General features: G+C 38.4%; 2 protein-coding genes across 6 annotated transcripts in view; one reads left to right on the top strand and one right to left on the bottom strand.

The window, feature by feature from the left end:
* Positions 1 to 98: 98 nt before the first annotated feature.
* Positions 99 to 14,266, bottom strand: sidt2 (SID1 transmembrane family, member 2). 3 transcript variants are annotated; one of them, XM_055027968.1, is made up of 27 exons: positions 13,469 to 14,266; positions 13,257 to 13,378; positions 11,926 to 12,090; positions 11,779 to 11,824; positions 10,268 to 10,369; positions 9,872 to 9,955; positions 9,603 to 9,768; positions 9,326 to 9,419; positions 8,613 to 8,668; positions 8,424 to 8,450; positions 6,839 to 6,877; positions 6,682 to 6,759; positions 6,502 to 6,564; positions 6,094 to 6,209; positions 5,654 to 5,727; positions 4,656 to 4,722; positions 4,503 to 4,576; positions 4,300 to 4,423; positions 3,988 to 4,105; positions 3,464 to 3,600; positions 3,223 to 3,331; positions 2,247 to 2,323; positions 2,065 to 2,111; positions 1,878 to 1,983; positions 1,683 to 1,793; positions 938 to 1,051; positions 99 to 830 (listed from the first exon to the last, which is right to left on the bottom strand). In XM_055027968.1, exons 1-27 carry the CDS (start codon positions 13,715 to 13,717, stop codon positions 768 to 770), a joined length of 2,628 nt encoding a protein of 875 aa, XP_054883943.1. In that variant the 5' UTR covers positions 13,718 to 14,266; the 3' UTR covers positions 99 to 767. The 3 variants fall into 3 exon arrangements, with proteins under 3 accessions (XP_054883943.1, XP_054883945.1, XP_054883944.1); XM_055027970.1 differs by lacking the exon at positions 6,502 to 6,564; XM_055027969.1 differs by lacking the exon at positions 8,424 to 8,450.
* A 2,237-nt stretch (positions 14,267 to 16,503) lies between these two features.
* sik3 (SIK family kinase 3) overlaps positions 16,504 to 25,566 on the top strand; it is a 40,030-nt gene continuing 30,967 nt past the window's right edge. For all 3 annotated transcript variants that reach the window (XM_055028261.1, XM_055028262.1, XM_055028260.1), the window contains exon 1: positions 16,504 to 16,916. In XM_055028261.1, coding sequence (XP_054884236.1) covers positions 16,551 to 16,916 — 366 coding nt within the window. In that variant the 5' untranslated portion in view covers positions 16,504 to 16,550. The remainder of the gene's footprint in view (positions 16,917 to 25,566) is intronic.

Genomic DNA, 25,566 nt, shown 5'->3' with positions numbered 1-25,566 from the left:
ATTCCCAATATAGTACATTAAAGTTTGTGGTTATATTGAGAAAATATGGGTAAATTCAAAGAGAAGAAATAAATAATGAAGGCAATAGATGAAAACAGTTCCATTTGTGAAAAAGAATCTTTTATTTAGTAACCACTCATTTCAATGCTCGACAATAAAATCTACTTTTTGTACAGAACAGTGCAAAAAACCGGCTCCGCAGTCACACACACAAGGGCAGTCAAATAGTAAATACAATCATTAAAGGACGGCTAGTTTTAACAAGCTGACCAATGGGAGCACAGTGGTCTGACTGACGTGATTCGAGACACGGAAGGCCACTGGCAGATTGGACATGAACTCGCGCTCCCCCGGTTTGTAAACACACACAACCCTGCAGAACCACACACAGCATACAAAATGCATCGTTCTCTGCTGTTTCGACCATAATAAGGACCATATATAAAAAGAATGGAGAAAAGAGTTCAGAGTTTGCATTGTCGTCTTCATCAGCAGCAGTACGTAAACACGCAGAGCGACAGTAACATCGATGATAGCAGCAGGAGGCCAAAACGCTTCAGGACCACTCCATGTTGACCCAGCTGAGGATTGGCACGCGAGTGTCCCCAGCCTGGCTCCGACAGGCGGAGACATGCTTACTGACCGCCTGGGGAGCATCAGGCTACTGGCTGTTTCTTTTTGCAGACATGGACAAGATGCCAACAGAGAGAAAACGAGTGATAAGGCAGAGAAGATGAGCTGAGCTTCTGAAAGAAGACCCAACAGATTCAGAAGACGTAAATCTTGTCCCTCTGAACAGTGTCAAGATCATCGTCCATGGTCAGGAGGACCTACGAGGGGAAGACAAGAGGGATTCCAACTCCAAAATGTGTCGAGTGCTGCACTGGCTTTAAACGATCACCATTTTGTCCTGATTAGAAACAACCAACAGACATACCAGGAAGGATCCAAACATAGCGATGGAGGACAGGAAATGCCAAATGTCGTGGTCGTCAAAGAACGACAGCAGGATGCAGTCTCTGTTGTGTTCGCGAGACTCTGCTGGAGTTTTCTGCGTTGGGAAAGAAAGCGATTTGGGTTGATGAATTGATTATGGAAATAATCATTAACTAAATGAGCAATCGATTAATCATAAACTGGTGAATATAGACTCAAAAAAGGCTATTGGCTGAAAAAAAAAAACATATTCAAAGCAGAAATTAATCCAAAACTGGACAAAACATACACTGGATTTAATATTTAAAGAACCCTCTGTAAATATGTTTTATTTAGAATTAAAGTAGCATAGTTTCAGTTTTATGTTGTTTGAGTTCTGTTGGGGAAAAAAAACCCATCAGGGTTCTGCACCGGAGCTGAGTTGAGCAGGATCACTTCCATGTTAGAAGCATTTTTCTTTTGCTACAAATAATCAAGGGTACAACAGCCAATAAAATGTTAATTTCCTTATTTTATAAAGGAACTGAATTTTTTGTTCATTTGTATGTTTTTATACATTTGTAATATTGTTTAACAAATCTGCAGCGCTAATTGTTTTACATGATTGAGAATATTTGTCAGAATAATCGAGTTCTAAAATAATTAGTCGCAGCCCTAAAAACAATTACACATCAGCCGTTTATAGCCCTTCCAACCGTACATTTTATTCAATCATACACAAATAATATGATCAGTGTGTCGCTGACCTGCCAGGTGCTGAGTCCCTGGAAAAAGAAGTAGAGTGCAAAGCCCCAGACCACTGCTGTGAAGAGAATACACACCAACGGCAGACACTTGATTCTCTCACCACTCCGAAGCTGAAGAGACACAAAAAGGGACAATAATCAAATCGAATCTTGATATCTGATGCTGGTTGCATTAATGCACACGTGCGCACACACCTTCATAATGATGTAGAAGGCAAAGTAGAGCAGCAGGTTGCAAATGGCGATGGCCAGCAGGTATGAGGCAAAGTCATTGGGTCGCTCTATGAGGCCATAGGCAGCGCTGTGGAGAGCAAACAGCCAATCCAGATAAAACTCCACATTATAGCACTTAATCAAAGTCAGACACGGTGTGTTTACTTACAGAGACCAGTTGACTATGTTACCCATAACAAGTAGCACCATACGGTCCTGAAAGGCAAAGACAGGGCAGAGGGGGAGGTGCCAACATGTACCAACTAGTCAGTCCAGAGGTCATCAATGAATCTAACTATCTTTAATTCTTTATGTCAATTTTTGCTGCAAAGTCTTTAGATCTGAACTCACAATGTACATGGGTCCACTGCACTGTCTGATGCAATCTGTGTAGATCACATAGACGATCCGGCGCATGACACCAGCATCTAGTGGACAAAATTACAAAAAGAGAATGAAATAAATAAACAATAATAATAATAAAAAAGAGAGAACTTTTACTGTGTTTAGTTGAGAAAAATAACTGATTGGTGGGTGATAATTTTCAATGTTTAGTTTGCTGAAGAGAAAAAAACCCCAGCTTTTATTATGCACTGCAAACTCATTAGAAATAATTGGTTGACCTTTGATTGCTTTAACTGTCAGAATAAAACCTTTGCCCCTACCTCAACGTAATCTTACATGTGGCTCACAAAGTGTGGCGTAGGGACTTTGATATGGTTGGATCACAAACTTCACTGATATCACTGGTCAGAGACATTCAAGAGGGCAAAGGTAACTTTGGAGGAACTACAGAGAGCCATGGCTCAGGTAAAAATCTGCCAGCAGTTGTTAATTGTTCACTCCACAAATGTTTTTTATGGAAGAGTATAAAACAGAAAGTAAATGAAAGCCAGAAGTCACAGCGTCAGAGGACTGTGTCGAGTGGCACAAGGAGCATGAATGAAGATGAGATGAGATCAGATGAGAGCAAAACTGGCATGAGAAAATGGAGCAGATGGATTCAATTAAACCAGCTGTGACTGTGAACAACAAGTAAAGCAGAGGTTCACCTTCAATAACTGCTGTCACATAAAATCTCAATAAAATGCTCTGAAGTTTATAATGGAGTGATAAAATATAAAGTTGTAGAAATAAATATTATCATTGAAAGCAGCAGCGTCACGCAAGCCTTTACTTAAAACATTAATTCTGCTGTTGCACTTTTTACCTGAAAGTAATATAAAATGTTAAATAAAAATAAAATGTAAAACTGCTTATGATTAATAAATAGACTAAATTTCATCCATCTTGATTGAGTGTGTTTGGTTTCTTGCTGTGATCCTACCAAGTCGCCACCGGCCCATGTAGTAGAGCTGTGTGCTGAGCAGCAGAGTGGCCAGAATGTGAATAACAGAAAAAACGATCCAGAACACCGTGTTTCCTCTCCCAAACACCTGCAAAAACCAAAAAAAAAAAAAAAAAAAATGAAAATCAATTCCACAACAGCCCACAATAATCATTAAACAGCGATGCATACAATTAACAAGAGCTGGACCGCAGCTTTTGTGAGGTGTGTGTGAGCATACCACTCCCAGCACAGAGAAAAAGATGACAGCAGCCAGGCAGGCGTAGGCGGTGTAGGCACTGGCGTTGATGTCGGGGTGTCTCTTCTGGTAGAGCTTCAGCATGCACAGCCCAGCAATCATGTACATGAAGGACGTGTCTGTGGGGCAGCAGAATGACTACAGATATTGTTCTGGAAAATATTGACACTGGCTTTTTTTAACCAATTAAAATACTGGGAACAGTTTAACATGCAACTGATAGTTCTTATCTTTTCTTAAAGTAAACTTATAGACTTAATCTTCCTGCTAAACCCCAAATAAACCATCTTTTGCCAATAATCTGTATAAACCCATCTCACTCAAGACACACATCTATGGCAAGTCAGGAGTTAGAGCAGGCAATGTTTCTATAGAAGACTTAGTTCCACTTATTGTCAACCTTCAATGATTTACAACTATCGTATGTGGCAGGATCTAGAGAAAACAAACATGAAATAGCAACAATGAATCCTCATGTGACTGGAGAACAAAGATGAATGTCTCACCAAACTGGAAGTTAGTGTAGTTGGGACAGACATGATAGCACGCACTGAGCAATCCCTCCATCATCAGAGCAGTTCCCATGGCATAATACACACCAAAATGCTTTGGGATGCCGCACTCCTGCAGAAGAAACAGAAAATGTGTTGAAACGACTATTTCAGCTCATATATTCCCTGTTTAATAGGAAGTGACACATTCATTACATGTCACCTTTTGTGCTACAATATTAAACAGAACCTCAGGATGGAGGAATGTACAGCTTAGAACATCAACAAACAGTGCATCAAGCATCAGTTTGGTGGCAGGCGCCTCACCAGAGCGTTGAGGTCGTTGCGAACCAACGCGCGATTGTGTGTGACGTCTCTCTTGAGGACAATGAGGAGGAAGAGGAGTCCCAGCATCACGTATCCAAGGTTACTGAGGATGTTGTTGAACGCACTGCACACACAAGGTTTAACGCAGCCAGCTGAGTGTGTGCATCACTGCTGCAATAGTGGAAGCATGAATAAATACGCACCTTAGAGCTCCCAAAGGGTGAGCACAGAGGAAGTTGTAGTAGCAGATGTCCTGGTTTCCTGTCACATTCACAACCTGAAGACCAAACATGAAATCACCACAAGAATGTTTCCAAGGCCGTTTGAGCAGCCATGTTTGTTCATCACCAACGCACCGTTTGATATGTGATGACCAGCTGGACGACTGGCAGTGCGTAGAACACTGCGATAGTGGCAATATTCCTGAGGAGAGAACAATTATTAGACTGTGATGCTAATTATCAGTCTACATTTTGATCTATAAAATGTTAACGAGGTAGCCATGGTGAACAAAGTGTCATGGATGAAATAGTTAAATAATTGTCTCTTGGCTCCATCTGATCTATACGAAGAGCTCTTTTTACCCTCGTTCAATTACATCAACCAGGGCTGAGACGATTAATCATTTTAATTCATTAATCAATTTTTGAAATAATCAGCCAATTTAATGATTATTTGTTAGCTGGAGTATCCAGGCTCAAAAGGCCATTTGGTGAAATAAATACAGTCAGAGTAATAATTAAGCCAAAACTGTTCAAATATATACAATTTTCCACCCAGAACTCCATAAGTGGCAATTTTAGCTTCATCTGGTTCTAATTCTGAAAAAGAAACTCCTAATAATCAGCTTTTTCTGTTCAATTAATTGGTTAATCCAAATGTTAGTCAACAAGCCTTACACTGTATTGATGTTCAGTCCAGCAAAAAGGACTGAGTTACATGTTGATGTTTGGTTTTTGTTTGTAGCTGCAGGTGCTTCCATTGCTACCAATGATCGAATGCAATGCTATTGCATTTCATGCCATACAATTTTTATTTTCGTGTCTAAATTATTTGTTTATTGCATATTTTAATATGTTTCTAATGTATAAACAAGGATTAAGTAGTGAAATGAAAAATCTGCAGAATGTGTCAATGTTTATATTGGAAAAATCAATTAATAGTCACAAAAAGTCATGCCTGAAATAATTGTTAGTTGCACCTGAACATCAACATGTGCCAGATCTTCTCTAAGAGTTCTTGCTATGTGAAAATGTCCTGAGGATGTCCACAGTGTGAGAAGCCTTTGTTTTATAACAATCATGGCTGATTCAAGGACTTGACGCACTACCAGCTATCTCAGCAGTGAACTCACCAGAAGTAGATTTGGTATTTCTTGCTGAGGATCCTTTTGTCTTTGCGAGCCAGGTCAGACACACACAGGTACTTCTGTGATAAGGAAAATGAATCAGAGTTCATCAGGAGGGATGACTTGACAGAAAGATGAACTCGGTCAGATTTGATGGTGAATATCAGTTACCAGTTTTAAGTCTTACAAAGTTTCAACTTAATTCAGATCTGGGCTATGAACATGCTTTAATCTAATTAATTCAATCCATCGTTCGGTTCTCTAACAAACTAATGAAAATTAATCACGTTTCTGGTTAAATTTTTAAGGTAAATTTGTGCACTGGATTTACTGAAGAGTATTAGAGTAAAGAGGGGTTGAGATTAAAGAAATAAAACCATGTCTTTTTTTTCCCTTCCACACTACTTTCTGTTGATCTACAGCATGTTTGTGATGATGATGTGCACCTTGGTGCGGACAATGTTTTTATCCGAGTCGATATCCTCCAGCGTGTCGTAGTCGTCCTCCTCCACAGAACTTAAAGACTCCTGCCTGCTTCGTGCGACGCTGTCCAGTGATCGCTCTGAACAGAAGAGAGACAGAGAGATGTCTTAGCCGACTGGATACAGACTGTGAGCAATTTGATGATCGGATAAGTAAAGGTATCGGCAAACTAATGACCGAGAGCTTAAATGCATCACAAATTTTTCAAAAAACTATTTGCATTGGCACACTGAATCACTTCACATTTAATTTGGGTTGCATGGCATAATATCTGGAATAAAATCTGAAATCTGGTGTGTGATTAGTGAAGTGCTGATTGGTTTGGAGCAAATCTGGGGAGTAATTTGGGAAACTGCGTGGCAGGGTGTCACCAATGCGGATGGCTAAGTGGTGAAGGTGATTGAGGAATGGTCGGCGTTTGAAAGGCTCCTGTCCTGATGAACAAACACAGAATAGCAGTGAGGGACCCGAGGTGCTCCATGCCACTACAAAATGCTTCAGGGTGAGAATGGTGAGGTGAAAATAACAGCTGTGTCTGTTGGAGCTCATACCCAAGTAGCCATAGTTGTTGTCCGTTGATGTGGCGCTGTCAGTGATGGCCTCGGAGCTCAGGGTGCTGCCGTTGTCAGCTGGAAGAAGAAAATGTGTTGATTGGACAACCTCCAACAGAGCTAAGAGATTAGTAACAGATACCAGCCCCCAACTCACCAAAGGAGCCATATTCATACGGAGAGGCTGGAGTTTTGCCTGCGACAAAGATAAACACATTTAAAAAGCCAATAGAGACTATTTCAAAACAAATCCCACACATTAAACACACTGACACTACTATGTTTCTCCATATCTCTCACTACCAACACATGGCACATGAGCTGTTAGTCCAAAACACACAATATACAACAGATGTGCAAACACATATAAGTCTGGACACAGAATTATTGTTGAGATTTGTTTGAAAGGGTCAAAAGTAAAAAAATATTGGCATAGTTAAAAAAAAAAAAAAGAATGCATTGCAAAAGTATTTATATTACAACCATGGACTTTAAAGTGTTTTTTGGGGGATTTTCTGGGACACACCGACAAAGTAGCACATAATGGAGAAGAGGTAGCGGAAGCAAACATGAACATATTGGTTTGTATTATTCAATTTCTGAAAACATGTAGTGTGTGTTTGTTTTCAGTCACAGTTTAAGTCTGGACAATGACATTCTAACACACTTTTATCTAGCCACATGTGGCTCTTTACACCCTCTACTGTGTCCTTCAATACCTTTGGGCATGAAATGCTGATGAATTGAACAATATTTTAAAATCTAGGTAATGTTAGAAGATGCTAACCATAGCAATTCCCCAAAGAATGACAAAAATAGTGTAAGGAATAGTGTTCTTTACAAAGTCTTTTTTTAATCTTTTGGTTTTAACATTAATTAATTTATTGTATATGCAAATTTGATCATTTTCTTTATAACCTCAAAAACACAATAAAATTGTCATTTAATTAGAAATAAGATAATTTGTAGCTTTTATAGCTCTGAACAAATTTTGTTTAGCTGGACTGGCAGGAAAGGCTCTCTGGTCATAAGCCATTCAATTTTTCCTCTAAAAACTGGTTTCTCCCTTCTGATCTCTCATTTAGGTGTGAGACTGTGTCAGTGTGTCACATACAATTTCAATAAAATTCTCTCAAGTATCAGATTTGTGCCTGAAACATGACAACGTACAAAAAGTTAGTGAGGTTTTGTGAAGTTCTGATCAGTGTTAGTTACTACAAACAAACTACTGCAGGGCACTTTATGTGTGACAGATGGCACAAAGAAGATGCAGTTTTTCCCATGTTGACTATGAACTGCAGAAATTGTGAGCTTTCTCATAAAACTCATGCCAGCAAACACTAGTGTACCAAACAGAAACACACTGAGAGTCAGTTTTGAACTCCAGACACACATCAGTGTTAATCTTTTATCTTAACTGTAGTCTCTATAAATCTGCAGCATCGTCATAATTTTAATAACTCCTGACAATGTGCATTAGCCATCGGTCAAACCTGTAAAGCACCGAGGAGAGCTTGCATGCTTATCTGTTTGAGGTCATAAAACGAAACTCTAGGAACCATGCTGCAGTCATGCTGATGCACAGTTCACAGAGCTCAGCAACCTATCAGGCACTTTCTTTCAATAGAGGATGCTTCAACTCTGGTGAGGTTAGGTGTGCAAGCTAATGCATGCAGAGTGACTGCAGACAAGCCAAACAAGTGAGAAAGAGCAGCAAGTGCACAAGAAGAGTGACGTTATACCGTCGCCGTTCTTCCCAAGAAGGGAGGCTGAACCACACAGGGAGAGAAGGTCAAAGACACAATGAGTAACAATAACATTTAGAGCTATATTCAAAAGAAAAATGTAGAAATTGGATAAAATATTTCAGATAATTATACATTTATAAGATAAAATAAATAAATAATTAAATCAGCTAGATGCTTGGCTACCGGTCTCAGCAGGCGACATGTCCGGGGGGTTCAGAAACATTTCTCTCCTTTTCATTCTGCAGAAAAACAAAAATCATTAAAATTGTGTTCAACATAGTTTCCTTCATTGTGTGCAGATTCACAGTCATCGATAAGCAATGACTGGAGACTTTCAGGTAATAATTCAACTCTCTGGTCAGGTTTATCTCGGTACAGCAGCTAATTGCTGAATTAAGATACATCTCATGACAATTGTGAAAAAAACTGTATACACTTCCTGGCTATCTAGGGAAATAGAGAAGTTAGATCTTTAAAGCTAAGAAATCAGACACCAACATCTGGAAAGAAATAAATAGTTCACCCAGTGTCTTCTGATTTTCTTATTAAAGTCAACTAAATGAATGTTGATAATGTTTTACAGACATTATTGAAAAGCAAATCATTCAGGTAGCCTTCATTACTGCAGCTCAGGAACTACATGCTGAGGAAGCTGAGTAATTATGCTTAAGTCAGTACACTTGTGTGTTTATGTCACTTTCATTTGTGAGTTACAATAAGGCATTCAAATGTTATTAAGTAGCAATACTTAATCAACTATGAATTACTTCTTCATGGGATTGAGCCAAAAATATATTTCAAATTTGAGCCCAACTTTTTAAAAGGTGATTTAGATCTATATGAACTTATCAAGCAGTTGATTAACATTGGGAGGTGAAACAAGTGAAAAATGTCACCGTTTGTTTTCCACGCAGGCAACCAGCAGAGTCAACACGTAGAACGACAGGAAGATCCCCAGACAGAACAGCATGCCGATGACATACTTCTCAGCTGTGAGAGAAAACACACACTCATTTTAAGAAAACACACACTCATTTTAAAGCCAATGAGACATTTCATTGTCTTGTCACACTCCTAACTATTATTTAGCAAAGCTCAGTATTTTATCTAACAAATGTAAAAGATGAAGATCTTGAATGTAGTTTACATGATGCATCTTAATATGTGGCTTACAGTTAATGGCAGGTGAGACCACCACGTTGAGGTCCTTGGTGCGGTTACCAGCATCAATTAGCTCATCGGGTTGCAGGGGGTAGAAACGCAGCGGGCCGCCGCATGCCTCATCCTCCGTTTTCACCACGACTACTACATAGAAACTGTTGCTAGGAAAATCCTTTCTCTGGATTAAAAATAGAGTGACATGTGGAGATATTTCATGTGATCTTTGTCACAATAGTTGGGGAAAATAATGTTGGATTTAGTGCAATGTTAAAAGCAAATACCTGCACGGTGATGGCACCTTTTTTTGTCATAGTCTGATACATCCCAATAAAGGCCACATTGTTGTCCAGGTCATAGACTGGACACTATAAGGAGAGGAATGAGAAAATAAAATGCTTCCTTCATCCAAACTTGCATTAAAAAAGACAATTTCATTTAAAAGACAAAAAAAACATTGAGAAAAACGTTTTTCAGTTTCGATAATGTAAAATTAATGTTAAAACAGTGAAACAAAATTATGCAGGTGCCCCTATGGTGACCTCTAGTGGTCTAAAAATGCTACAACTGTCAAAAACACAAATGGAAAACATTGGAAGGAGACGTCTGCTGTGAAAAGGAACATATAGAAAGGAGATAGAGAAAATACACAGAACGCATGGCAGCCCCAAATTGTATACCTGGATGTCCTGGACAGACATGACAGAGCAGGGGAAGTTCACGTCTGAGTTGACCTTGACAATGACTGTATCCACCCCGTCAGGAAAGACATATTTAAAAAACTGGGAGAAAAGAAAGAGAGGTAAACCGGAATTAGAGAGCAGATGAATGGAGTCACTCTGGTAATCTGATATACCGTAAGAGCTGTAGCGTGATCCATGCTGGTAAGATTACATTTTATAATGTGCGACACTTTTTACAAGTGTTGCACCAGTGTAACACTTGTGGCCTCCTGAATGCCATTATACAAAAACATTTTAACAGTTTTAACATGACTTTGAAAAACCTTAAAAAAAAAAACCTTAGAAAAACCTTAGAGAACCTTCAAGATTCACCTGGGAGCAAATTGCCAATTCAGGATAGATTTAGGAAAAATAAAAGTCTAATGAAAATGAATAGAAATACATTTTAAGTATTATGACATTTTCAAGCATGTTGCACATGATGACCTGTGTAACGTATGCTTAAATGTTGTGTGGAGGTTGAGACTATTCAACAAAGACCTATGTAATACATTTTGGTTAATAGGACAAGCAATTAAAAATGTGTAAAGTGGCAGAAAATTGCACATAATCACTTGCATGGACAAACAAAAGCATTTGTAACTTGTTCAAAGAAATTAAACTGATTTTTCTCAGTTTCTAATTTGTGAAGATAGAACTAGTACTTTTAAGACTTTCAATTTTAATTTGAGAAATATACCAAAACAGGCAAAAACTAATCATCCATATAGAGCAGAAACAATTGGACCTACATGTGCTGCCTTATGCATCTATCACAGTAAAAGATGAACACTAAGAGGAAAGACCTGAAAGCACCTTCCACCAATCCAGTATAACTTATTATGTTGTCATTACAATAAAGAAACAAAGCAGCAACATCACTTTGCAGAACCAATAAAATTCCATTTGCTTTCAGTTATTGCATGATAGAAGTCAAACAAATTGTTTCCTTTTAGAACTACACTGGCAACCTGCCCAAGTAAACCATGAGTTGCAAAGAATTGAAAAAGAACAGTTTATTTTGCTGCCTGGAGTACATTTTTACATTTAGCTTTAGCGACATGAGGGAGTGATGTAGTAGTGACGTGTGGTTTATCTGCTCATCATTTCAGAAAAGAGTTAGGAGATATATATTTAATTTACATTTCAGACATTTGCTTAAATAATCACTACACTGAAGATGCTCAGTGTTTGGTCTTCTTAATGTATTTTTACTTCTTATGGTAGAAATTACCATTCCTCCTTGACCAAAAATGTAACTTTTTTGAAGTTTTTGTGTGCCAAATACTCTAAATTTTTGGCACACAAGGACAGACACTCACATTGGGAAATGTAAGTTTCTGTCTTTTATTTATCTTACATTCACTCCACCCATGCTGATACTTTATCTGTTGAGGACATTGCTATCGCTGCAATAAATATCATTTTGGATAGCAACATTCATTATTCCAAACCTAAACCTGGGTTACCTGAGGTTGGGAAGGTGATGCCGTAAAGCTGAATTTCCTGTCTGTCCTGTAATTGAGTTAAATACAGCATGTCAGGCATACCAGAAGCTGTTTGTTGACACTGAGACATAAATGCCATATAGAGAAACTCTAAGTCATATAACTTACTGCAGGGTGAAACTTTCCACACGGCTCACTCGCAACTGGTAGTTTGTCCCCTGGCTCGACAGGGTGGACACGTCCACAAAGAAGTACTGGGTCTCGGATGCGGCTCGGGTTGGAGGCTGACACAAGGTTCTGCCCACGTGTTTGTACGGGTACTTCCTCTGATAGCTGACACACAGGAACACAGGCTAATAAACACAGAGGATAACAGGGCTTCTATGTCTTTTATTTTACAAAATGATGAGACATTTTAAAATATTTTCCAATAGTGGATCTTTAAGTTCTATAGTATATGGATAAATAATTGATAACCAAAACCACCTTTGTTGCAAATTCCCATACAACACACATACCACATTGTACAATGTGACAACAGGCAGGAAAATATTCTAAAGTTTCTCATTTCCAAGAACAGAGGTTCCTCATATCTGTCCTGGTGGCTCCAAGTGAGTGGAGGAACTGAAAGTTCAAAGTTTGTTAATGAGCCATAGGAACATGTCTGTCCAGGAGGCTGCAACAGCAAAAGGGCAACAAGGTAATTCTGAAGTTGCACAACCAAAAGACACAAGACAAAGATTATATAAAGAAACTGCTGAAGGAAGCACAAAAACTCCCCCGATTACGTGAAATTACATGAGTGCCTGCTAATCTCTAGCAGAAGAAAACCGTTCTTTTCTTTCTTTGTTTTCGTTTACAGAGGACTGTTTGACACGGTTACACTGAAGTTCTTAAAATAAAAACTGTGCATCCGAATGCCTTCAGAAATCACCTTGTTTGTAAACAGAGTAGAGAAATTTAGGAAGCAAATTGCAACATGAAGACCAAGAAATGGCAGACAGATCAGAGGTGACTTTGTGAAGTTTACAGCGGAGTTAAGATATGAAACAATATCCCAGAATCTGAACATCTTCAATAGGAAAACGTCTGACACAACTGCAGAAGTACCAAGTCATGGCTGTAGGGTTGCCATCCTTTGGTATGGGTTCAGGATTGATTGATATGTTCAACAAACATACAACTGTGAACGTATGTTGGACATACATACATGAAATGATCAAAATAAAATTCATACATTAGACATAATGCACAGACCTGAATACTAGAGAGAATCTGTGGTAGTCTGTGTTCATAGGTTATGAAGACTTTTGAAGAAACATTTATAGGAGGCACAGGTAGCGTTTACAGTGTTCTATCATATGACCTGAAGTTGTAATTATGTCTGTAAATAAAGTGGATGTCCTTAAAGAGTGCACTGTCTTTAACCAATTTTTGTTTTGTTGAAAACAAATCCTCTTAGAGTTGACATTAAACTTAGAAAAGTGAGAGTTACTCACAGGCCTCTGAGGATGAGGGGGACTTGAAAAGACATCACAGCTTGCTTTTGCCGAATAACAAACAGAATAGGACTCTCCAGATGCTGCTGCAACACATCTACAGTCACACGCACCCCCTCTGTCTGAAAGTCAAAGAAAGGAACAAGGAAGCTATTGAATGACCAAATCATTACCTGGACACCATATCTTAAGATGTAAAGAAATAAACTCACCTTATTTCTGGAGATGGTGTGATTGAACGAATACATGGTCTGGTTTTCGCTTATAACCGTGTCATTATAGGTGACATCAAACTCTGCATCCTTTTGTATCACAAATTTAACCTCTCCAAGCGCCCCAGCGCCACACACTAACTGGGTCACACAGAACCAGAACAAAGCTGCCAGCCCTGGCCGTATCCAGCGAGGCGCAGGAAAACAGCTGCTTTTAAGACGACATTTCCAGTAGCTCCTTAACACCATTTTGTCTGACACCGTCTTCCTCAACCGAAAACCGACAGCTTAGCTTATTGCAGCCTGTATGGCAAAGCAAATAAATAACCCCACCCCATTAAGGAGCAGTTAAACCGAGATGTCCTGATGAACTGGGCCACTTCCACACTGACAAAGAGCAGAAGCGCCAGCTGCTGCGAGCTGCTTGACAAACTAAACACACAGCTAAATGTTCTCATTCAGTTCAGCACCGACAACAACTTCTGAGCTCGCAGCTATGCAACCAGAAACACAAAACTCAAGACGACGACGCAACAATGACCCCCGCGTTCGTGCTAACAGCTCGCAAGTTAGGACGCCAGGATTGAAATCCGCGGATTCTAAGTCGGTTAGGAAGACTGCGGGAATACGGAACCGCGCATTAGAGCTAACTAATTCTGCCCTCCTTCTTAACACGTATTGACGTCTACGTTAAAAGACGCCAGCACCAGGTGAAAATATTTATCGTCTAAAAGCTGTACAAGCTTCGAAAAATCCGTTCCATTAGCGCAACCCCCTCCTCCACGCTCTAACAGTAAACAAAACGCCACGCGACGTGATGACGTCACTGCGGAACACCTTCACGATTGGAAATTGACGTGCCAACAATTTAATTTAATTCAACTTAATTTAATTGAAAAAATAAAGATATTTAAGCTTATGCAAATGGCATTAAACAAAGCTGAATAACAAGGCACATAAAGTAATGAATCAGGATAAAGTTTAGCTTAACCAACAGCAAATAACCACCAGTCATAAATAAACTTCAAAAATTAATTTGATCTGAATTGCAGATCAGATCTGTAATTCTAATAGACTTAATTCATATGACGTGTATTTATTTACATTTAAAATAAAATAATAAAAATACAGAAAACTAAGATTCAAGTTAAATGCATTGAAGTTGAATAAATGCACAACACATATTGTGAATACATAATACTTCATAAGAACCATAAAGTTTCCATAAAATACTTTTAAAAAATTATTCAAAAGTTTGTTGATGGTTTGAAATTATGTTTCATGATGGCAGAAAAGATCAATTGATTTTTGTTCTCGATCGAGTAACACATACATTTGTATCTTATGTATTTGCAGTGATGGCATCAATTCAAAGTCTAGATCAAAGAATTTAATGAAACAACGAAGTATGTATTGAGGGTATTCTATGATAAAAGATCTGAATGACAAAACTGATTTAAGAAATCTCTCTGCTCTAGTTCTTTGCTTGATGGATGTGATATTCCTCTTTGTGAAAAGATTGAACGGATAAGTGTTTCTGACTGCCAGTTGCTGTTTTGAAACAATAACTCACTCGCAGTTAGCAGCACATCCTCACATAAAATGTCCTTGTTTAGGTTTGGTTAATGGCAAATGGCTGCTTTGTGCAGTCAAAATTGTTGCAAGAACCCATATCTGCCAATAGATGGCAGTGTCTACAACTTGGTTAGTGAGTCACAACAACAGGTTAAAACTGCAACAAGAAATGATAGCTTTTAAATGTTATTTGTACATTTAATATAAGTGTATATCAATGTTGTCTTTTTATTTATTTTAATTTCTTTTACATCGATCAAGTGCTGGATTTCCAGGTATCAGAATATCAGAATTCTATCTATCTATCTATCTATCTATCTATCTATCTATCTATCTATCTATCTATCTATCTATCTATCTATCTATCTATCTATCTATCTATCTATCTATCTATCTATCTATCTATCTATCTATCTATCTATCTATCTATCTATCTATCTATCTATCTATCTATCTATCTATCTATCTATCTATCTATCTATCTATCTATCTATCTATCTATCTATCTATCTATCTATCTATCTATCTATCTATCTATCTATCTATCTATCTATCTATCTATCTATCTATCTATCTATCTATCTATCTATCTATCTATCTATCTATCTATCTATCTATCTATCTATCTATCTATCTATCTATCTATCTATCTATCTATCTATCTATCTATCTATCTATCTATCTATCTATCTATCTATCTATCTATCTATCTATCTATCTATCTATCTATCTATCTATCTATCTATCTATCTATCTATCTATCTATCTATCTATCTATCTATCTATCTATCTATCTATCTATCTATCTATCTATCTATCTATCTATCTATCTATCTATCTATCTATCTATCTATCTATCTATCTATCTATCTATCTATCTATCTATCTATCTATCTATCTATCTATCTATCTATCTATCTATCTATCTATCTATCTATCAAATGCCAAAACATTCAACAAAGCACCATTGAAAAGATCCCCTCCCATCCTTCCCCACGAATGTCAAGGCCGTTTCTTTGCACACTAGTCACGTTTGCCTCCAAAGCGAAGGTTTTGAAGATAGTCCTTATATTCGTGGTTCTATAAGTATAAATAAAACTGTATTTGTTCCGTATTATTTAATTTATCTGTGTGTTAAACGCATGGATTACTGATTTGTCCCACCAGAGTCGTGCTGAACTGACCGCCTTAGTCTATGAATACTTCCTTTGTTTAAATAGTTCTTATCTCTCAGTGGAGTTGAATATGTTTTATTAGCAACATTGGTTCATTTAGTCTGTGGCGTCGACATGGCTTATACCTTTAAAGCTTCAGGAAGCCCTCTGATCGCACATAGCGCAGCACTTTTGTAAGGAATCACTGAATCATGGGAACCAAAGTGATAATGCGCACTTCTCTGTCTCCACGGCAACCAAAATACGTTTTCGTGGATGAAGTCATTTGTTACGCCGATCGTTGCCATGGCTACAACCTAGAGAGGGCGCTGCGGAGGAGCCCTTCACGTAAAATGACGCAGGGCGGGGGCGTGCCCGCGATGCGCGCTGCGCAGGGCTGCTTGTTGTTCCCGCAGAGAGGCGAGAAGATGGCGGCCGTGTCTAGCGGAGGTGCTGCTGGGTCCGCTGCGGCTGCAATTACGCACCCTGCCCGACCGACCCACGCAGGAATGGTCTCCCAGAACCGGGCCCCGCCGTCCTCTGGGATCAACCCCAATGGTCGTACCACCACGGCCAGCGGGTGCATCACTACTCCCGGGCACACTTCGGCCACCAGGCCCCCTCCAGCCCGAGTGGGCCACTACGAAATCGAGCGGACCATCGGCAAGGGAAATTTCGCGGTTGTTAAACTAGCCACACACATCATCACTAAGGCAAAGGTAAGACGAGTCCTTTATCTACGCTATAGAAAAACAATTAGAAGTTGTCAGTGATTTATTTAAAGCTTTTCAAACATGAACTCGGAATGACGCTTGGGCCTCCATACTCCGGAGACTGAACAACCAGTGTTCGCTCTGGTGCCACCGCAGCTCGGAGTACTGGGGGTCCGTTCGACCCGGGCATCACCTTCAGCTGATGGATATGTACACACTCACGGCCTAATATAATATATCCAGTGCGTTAATGCTCTATTTGTATTATCAACTTAGCGCTGGAAAGGCCTGTGTTTTAAAGAACAGACAGAAGGGGATCGACGGAGGAGGATAAAGAGGAGAGAGATACTTTGATGTTACTAGCTTTAGCTCAAATGCTTAGTTAGCTATTTTGAAATATTTTGGATGTTAACAAAATCTAACTACAACAAGAAGGAAGGCGGATATGTATGAAAAAGTACTACTGCAGAACTATAGACTAACAATTATATGAAGTTAGTGTTGCCCAAATATGGACACCCAATCCCTGTAAGATTTGTCGGGAAATTCAGAAAACTAAACTCCTATGCATATTGCTGAGTCAAATGCCGTAGAGTTACGCCGTACATTTCTGCACTCGGTATGATGACTTGTTTTCATCCGGTATTTCACGTCTGGAAAGTTTCTTACGCCTTTTTTTTTCATCGAAACGCAACCGGTTTGTCAGAGCTACTCTCCATCTCTGTGCATCACGTTTTGTGGTTTTCAGAGTTCTCTGTTAATAACTGCATGGCATTTCCAATGACCCCCTCACCACCTCCAATCGGACAAGAAAACACCGACAGTGACACAAAAAGCAGAGGTTTTCAAAAGAAAGAGCAAACGTAGATGCTTCTGCGAATATGTGGGCGCTGCTTAGCATAGTTCTTACACTGGATGATTGCCACATTGACAGAATCGTACTACTGTAAACAAATGAAAGCCATGAGAGGTAAACTCCACCTAACCCCCAAAAAGAAAACTGTCTGGAAGAACCCCTTGAACTTCAGATCAGCCCACCTCCCCTTTCTCAGTGAACTGTTTTTATTTTGTGGTTCAAGGAATGTATTGATTTGAAACCAGCAAGTGTTGTTTCACAAGAGGAACGTTCACATACTCTGAAGCTTTGTTTGCCCAATTGATTATGTTGTGACCAAGCCATCGGTTTGAGTTGCAGAATCATTTAAATTTGACACAACAAAACAGAAGCACCAGTACAATATCTTATAATAGCCACTTTAGTTTGCGGCATGTTTAAGTGTTCTTCCTTTCTCAGTAAGTAAGCTTTGTTTAGAGGAGTGTAATAATGAAGTTCAGAAGATTTTAGCAAGACGTTAAGGAAAAACTGAAAAATAAACCATATATTTTTAGATTATGTGTTAAAGATCCATAATTAATGTAGAGTTTAACAAAAATCTGGTTACATGCTTTATTTGCATAAGCGAGGATAATCTGATAAATCCTTTTTTTTTGTTTGTTTGATTTAAAACTACTACTTCTATCAAAGATCTGGCTTCTCATGTTTTCTAGGTGTTTGAATAAAAAAGTCTGAAACACACAAAGTGACCAAGCAAACTTGAAAGAAGGCCACTAATCTGCATCAATCACATTATCATTACATCTCGTATAAACAAAACAAAATCTGAGATACAATAGCGTAAACCACAAGATGCCCTAGAGAACAGGTTCGTTCTGCTTCTTGAACAAGATCATTAAATCCTAGAATGTAGGTGGAATGAATATTGGGACTACAAACCTACAACTCTGTCATCCCCTTTACTATTTATGTTTAATAACATGCCCCAATCAAATTATCTCAAGGTCCTGGTGGTGACTTACTCACCAAAACCTGAAATGTTTGATGCTGCATGAACATGCAGTGCTTTAAAAGTTTTAACTGGAACCTCAGATTCCAGGTTTCAGTTGGAATGTGGAACCTGGATTTTTTTTTTTGTACAGGGAACCAGTTGACATAGCGTGGAGGATCTGGTCAAAACCTCATCTGCTGCTATTTTGAAAAGTTGCACTTGATCCACGGAAATGTCAATCAGAGAAGTAAAGAATTACATTAATCTTTCCTTTAAATTAAGGCATGTTGATATTGGTTAATAGCTCTCAGTTTATTACATATGAATCAAAGAATAAAAGTCAGCAGTAGGTTTTCAGTAATAATGAGTGACAATCTATGGGTATCACAAAAAAGAGGCACAGGTTCCTCATCAGTGAACAGCCAGGATTGATTTCTGTAGAATTCAACTTTAATGATACACAGTGTTTACATTTAGAAAACGTTGGGTATCATCAGCTTAGCAGTGAGAGGATACTTATCCCGAAGGGAAAGTAAATGTTGTAACTCAAGTTTTCCAAGTCTCTTCAGACAGTTGTTGCAGATGCTGATGGATGATGTTCTGCAGTAGTCCGTATTACTGCAGGTCTGAAATAGCTTCTGAATAAGACACTCTATTGTTGTAACAGAACTGATAAAGAGAATGCTCCGAATTGTCCATATTCTTGATTTTTTTTCCTGTTCTTTGAATGATGTGAAAAGATTATATAAGACAAGCAAATAAACAAAATTAGCATGCTAGTATGCTTGTCGCTTGCTTATAAAAGATTGTTTTGATCAGTGTGTACGTCCCCTACAATGGTTGACCAGCATTACCAGTGAAGCACGTGGGAATGAAGCATCTTTTGTGTCTTTCTTTTATTTAAGCAATGTGGAGGCTTTTACTCAGATGGAATAAATAAAGGTGTGTTGTTCCTGCCACTGTGTGCGTACCCATACTTCGATGCTCCTTGTTGATATACACGTAGACGTGCCGACACGGGTCATTTGGATGTTTTCCACGACACAGCTGAGAGCCTTCAGTTCAGTTTCGTGTGGCCAAAATAAACCTGGACCAGTGAGCCGTGAAGTGACTCTTAAAAGTGGAAAAAAAAGACGACGCTTGACAGACCTGGATTTGATATGACTGCGGTATAATTTAAAGCGTAGTAGGTGTGCCAGAAGGGTTCTCAAAATCCCGTAAGAGCAATCCAGTGACAGCGGTGACGTGTTCTGTTCTGGCCTGCCTTGATGTGTGCCGTCTGTGTGGATCTATGATAGGCGGAGGACAAAATGACACTGACAGAATGAAAGAGGGGCCTTGTTTGTTGATGGGTGCCACAGACGGAGCCAGTCAGCTCAGGATTTAAATGAACACGCACAGGAGTTTCTGCATCCCCAGTTTCTCATGAATGTCAGAAGAATGAGTGTGCTTTTACGTTCCTGTGAATATTATGAATATGGATATGATGATCAGTCATGAGATGAGATGGAGCCTTATTTTATGGCCAAGGGTTTCTAAGTGCTGACTCGTCAAAAATAGCCCAGTAGCTCCTCTCCGTTGTTGGATGGAGGTGGATAATATCCTGCAGTGCAGTCACATCGAGGAGGACCCTATGTTTATGCTTGAAGGCTTAAAGGCTCGCCTTTTTCTTACATTTTTTTTAGGTAAATCTATTACAAAAGTATAGTAATTATTTTCAAACGAATACAGTTGGTTTGAAAACAACACAAATCTAACACAAAGTGTCTGAAAACTACTGCTGTAATAGTGAAAGTTGATCTCATCCAGATGAAGATAAGGTACTGAAGTGAAGTCAAAACAAGAGTTTTAAAATTGTCAGGACAGATGAAGCTGTGCAGCTGTGATCTTCTTTAAATTGACATTTCAGAGCTCAGGTGATCCTTGAACATAGTTGTAAGCCAGCTTAAGAAGATTTATTTTTTAAATTGCTACAAGTCAGTAAAATTATCCTTTTTAAATCACTATCCGCATGGTAATCAGAAAAGCCGTGTGTGCTTATGATTTTATTTTTGTAACCAGTTGTGAGTTAGTAGCATATTCTTAGGGCATAAAAATATTTAGTATAAAATGTGATCATTTCACAGTAGAATACATGGACTTTTAATCTAAAATATCTAATATTATTTTATTATTTCATCTTAAAACAGAAAAACAACTCCTGCTACAATATTACATGATATTAAAGTTATAATACGGTAATAATGTTATGTTATTATAGTTTATTTTGATTCCAAGTGAGAGAATATATTTATTTTTGCAGTACTACTCTTTACAGAGTAACAAAAGTTGAACAATCTGATTAACCGATCAGGCAATCTGCTCATGTAGCCATCCTTCAGTCAGCTGCTTAAAATATTATTGGAACGGTTTGATGGCACTTTGTTTTTAGCCTTCAAACCGTTTCAATCTAGAATTACATGGCTGATACGGTTATTGACTCTAGTTAATGTTGAATTTATTTCTGACTTGTTCAAAAGCATCCGTTGATCAAAGTTTTTTGCAGTTACATCCACAGTCATTAAACGGTAAATAGAATAAAACGAATAAAATATGTAAACGCAACACAAAGGTAACTGTGAACCATATTACAGGTCAAAAAGTGGATTGCACAGCTCAACATTTCTTTGAAGACAAAGTCTAGTAAACGTAGTCGGTAAATATTAAAATGTTCACCAATGTATAGATAAGTCTGGGTTTTTGGGGGAGTTTTTTTAAGCCACAGGCTTGTGGTGAAGTCACGTTTTGAACCGGCTTAGAAAATCCTGTAGGTTGAAATACTGAGAAGCTGATGTCTTTACAGTGCTGATGATAAAGCTGCTGTTATTTTCCAGTGGTTACATATTGATTCTATAAATATTCTATAGATATTTGTTTTCTTTTTCTTCTTCTTATCTAGCATCGGAACTAAAATAGATAGATTTCATCCCAGTATCTTCATTTCCCCTGAAGATACTGGGATGACTGTAGTTTTACCAAAGGTTTTACTAGTAGTGCTGTGTTCTCCCTTCCCCACTTTTTGCTATAAGTGGCCTTTGAGCTGACAAGAGAAGACAAAATTAAAATACTAATGAATAAATCTAACACTATAATAAGGAATATGTAGTTTTTTTTTTTTCTGTTGCAGCAGTTGGAGATAACATTGTGTTTCTGTTTAAGACCCAGGGATTGGATCTTATTTTACAATTTTGCATAAGTATTGTACAAGTCAGGTATTTTTACTCTTGGTTATTATGCAATTCGAATCTCCTACTGGCCTGTTCCTCGTTTTCTTCCGTAAACGGTGCATCCCAGAGTTTCTTCCAAACTCTAGTCCTGGAGGCACACATGCTTTAGACATATATCAGCATCAGCCATTCAAATCAGTTGGTCACTAACAAGCGTTTTGAAGATAACTGAGTGCTTTGACTTCTGATTCTCCTTTGAAGCCCTGAAAGAATAATTTTGTCTTTTTAATCAGAAAATAACTCATGATTCTGTTGTAGCATTATTACTCATATTTTCCCTCAAATGGAAATGTTTATGAACCTAATTGGAGCTGATGTCAAAGGAAAGAAAGAGCGTCATCTTTAACAATTTCTAATTTAAAATTGCAGCAAATGTAGTGTCACTTGATGTAATGGCAGATTTGAGATGAAGATGAGAAGGCTGAATTTGTTTCACTCTTATTATAATTAAAAAGTCACATTAATTGAAATAATATTAGCATTTTCTTTCTAATGCTGCCTTCTGGCTGTTTTTTTTTTAATTTCTTTATTCAGAGTTGATTATATCAGATCCCACAAAACCTTTAATCTCCATTCGTTGCAGCTCTGACCTTTGCAGATATATTGTCTTGGCTGGCCTCTAGGCAAAGGGTCAGTTCTTACATTCTCTAATGGAACCAAAACATCTCAGATTTCCCTTTGCAATAAATAATATGGCTTAATCTTCTAATTAAAGGAACATGCTCAGTAAAAATGAGTGCAGCAGACTGCTCAGTGTTTGTGAATGTGCATTTGATTCCACAAGGAGCCTTCTGGCAGGTTAAAATCAGTTTACATTGGCTGAAACTCATCCAAAGCTTCTTGGATTTAAAGGTGAAATGTGTGTTGTCAAGGCTTCTTGTCAGAGAAATGTCTCTCCATTGAAGTCTTTGCGGTTGCCAAGGTCTCAGTCGTGATAGTGGATGTGATTGACTTTAGCCTAAAATTTTGAATGGGAGTTGCTTGCCATTGGCTGTACTGGTTTTTCTGTTTTCATACCTTGCTGATCAAAGCGACTGCTCGGACTCGTGTGTGGTCAGAGGGACTGTTTGACACGTCCTGACCCGTGTGGTGGCAGGGAAGGTAGACCTTTCCCCTTGTTGTTCTCCCTTTCGCTTCCTGTATTTTCCCTCTTCCTCCGAAGTGTTTTGGGCGAGAAAGGGAAAGGCAAGAGGAAGAGGACAGACAGGATGGTAAGCAGTGGGTAACAGGCAGAGCCCACTGAGTAATAACATCGCTCCCTCCCTCTGACACACTCACAGGAGGCTCATAAACACCAGCTCTTTTCTGGTTCTCAAAAACACAACACTTACTTGCACATGGCCAAACGCGATTTCATGTGAGTGAGTAATATGACAAATGTTGGGTTTCTGCTTGACATATCGCCTCGTCCTTGTCCGCTGCATCTCAGTTTCTGCAGTCCCTCGGCATCAGAAGAGGACAGATGTGTCTCAGTTTCTGACATGAGTTTAGTAGGCTTTGTTGAGATGATGGAACTCATGTCAGCAGTTATATGCACGTGTGTGTGTTGTACTGATTTTTAAAGAAAAACATTCACGTTTCATTTGTCTTCTTAGTCATGAGAAAAAATATACGTGCAGTGTTATTACAGTACTAACTTAATGAAGATAAAAGGTGAAATCCCTCAAGTGGTCTTTACATTTATGAAATAGTGAATTAGGCAGAGGTCTGTTATTGATGTAAGGTGTGAAAAAAATTATGCCTTCATACTGAAACATTGTGCATTATACTCATCCTGTGGTTAAAATTCATTAATGAGATGCCATAGTGTCCTCCATTGTTATGGAGCACTAAGTAATTCAGCATCCGCCCTCCCCCATTTGTCCCTGTGCACTGCAGGTCAGCTGGCTTAAAGACAGCTGCTACAAGTTCATTTTAAGTCACAAAAAATAAATGACTCATACTAACTTACTTAACTACAAGCAGGCTGACTAAATTAAACAGACTAATGTCAGTATCTCTTTTGTTTATCTAAGGAATAACCTAAGTATATATTCCGTGTACAAAGCATATATAATTGCTATCGAATATAGTTATACTTATTCAATAGAACATTATGTGGTGAATTGATTTTATGACATGTTTGAAATAATACAACAATGCCTCCTTTTAATGAAGAAAGGCCCCCTCTCTGATATAAGTGATGGTTTAAACGCCCACATGAGTGTTTTAATTTTTTAAATCTAGCCTCCATTGTTGAATGTGGGTATAAAGAGAGCTAGACCCTCAGATTGCTGATTGCTGTGACTCAGCTCTCTGATCTTGATCTTGTGAGGATCCATCTGCCTCACAGGGTAACCCCAAGTGTACAGCAGATTGCATGTCAAAGAAATGAAATATACAGCAGGTGTGCAACAGAAGACCTGCAGAGGAAATAGACTCACTTAATCTACTCTTTTTGCTGTTATAGGAATTAAGATACATTAAATATACAGCAGTGAGGTTCTATCGATCAACAGATCAAACTGAACCTTGACCAGAACTGCTTAATACAACAGGATAATAGCCTTAAGCAGAAGCAAATGTGCAACAGACTGGAAGACGAAAAGGCTTAAAATCCAGATCTTAGCACAACTAAAAGTCACTGGTGGAGATTGAAGACAAAGTAGTAATGAGACAGCATATTTTTCTCTCTCTTGTAGAACATTATATAACACAAATTATTCATAAAAGAAGTGGCCTCAATAGATCTTCTTACTAGAAACTTCAAGGTTTCATCAACCAGTGCAGATGTCCTGGAGACGTGGATGTGGAAAACTTCAAAATGCTAAATAAATATAGAAATGCATGATAAAATTGAGCTCTATAATGTTGTCACAGTGCTTGACAAAGCAACAAACCCCTTCATGGGAGTTAGGAACAACACCAGACCAAGAGTAGCTGAAATCTAGGAATATTTGAGGTCCCTTATGAAAACACATATAACAATCTATTCTATTTGGTCAAACACCAAATATAGTTTATCGTGCATTATTTCTACAGCTGGAACTGCAACATGTTAATTTTGATTAAGTAATTAGATAGATTTTAGCACATTAAAAATTTTAATGCAGTTAGTCAAATTATTTGTTCCTGCTGGAACCTTTGTAATCAGGTGTTTCTGGTACACCAGTTGATGTGAAACGCAAATGACATTTACGAACAAAGCAATGGACGACAAAGCTGCTTCTCTTGGCTGTATTTCTCTTCCTTGTAGGCATGAGAAAAGTATTACCTTTATTCTCCGTACAGTATTAGAAACATCCAGCACCTCATTGTGGACACGTTAAGTTATAGAAATAGATTCAGTGGTTTGGAAACCACAACTTCTTGAAAATTTTGGTACAGCTTATTCTGGTAACGAGCTATGCCTGTTGGGCAACAAAACCAGCAAATCAAAATGTGTGTTGTCCAGTATATTGAAAGTACATGGCCTTTCTTCTACTTTCACTTTGAAACACTCAACCGAGTCATTCTCACCATGTGAAACACACAAGCTGAGTCCATATAAGGACTTTGACTCATTGATCGCATCAACCCTTGTGC

Source organism: Poeciliopsis prolifica, unplaced genomic scaffold, assembly GCF_027474105.1.
Source record: "Poeciliopsis prolifica strain line A6 unplaced genomic scaffold, Auburn_PproV2 SCAFFOLD004, whole genome shotgun sequence".
Taxonomy (NCBI): domain Eukaryota; kingdom Metazoa; phylum Chordata; class Actinopteri; order Cyprinodontiformes; family Poeciliidae; genus Poeciliopsis; species Poeciliopsis prolifica.
This window is presented reverse-complemented; position numbering and strand designations above follow the sequence as displayed.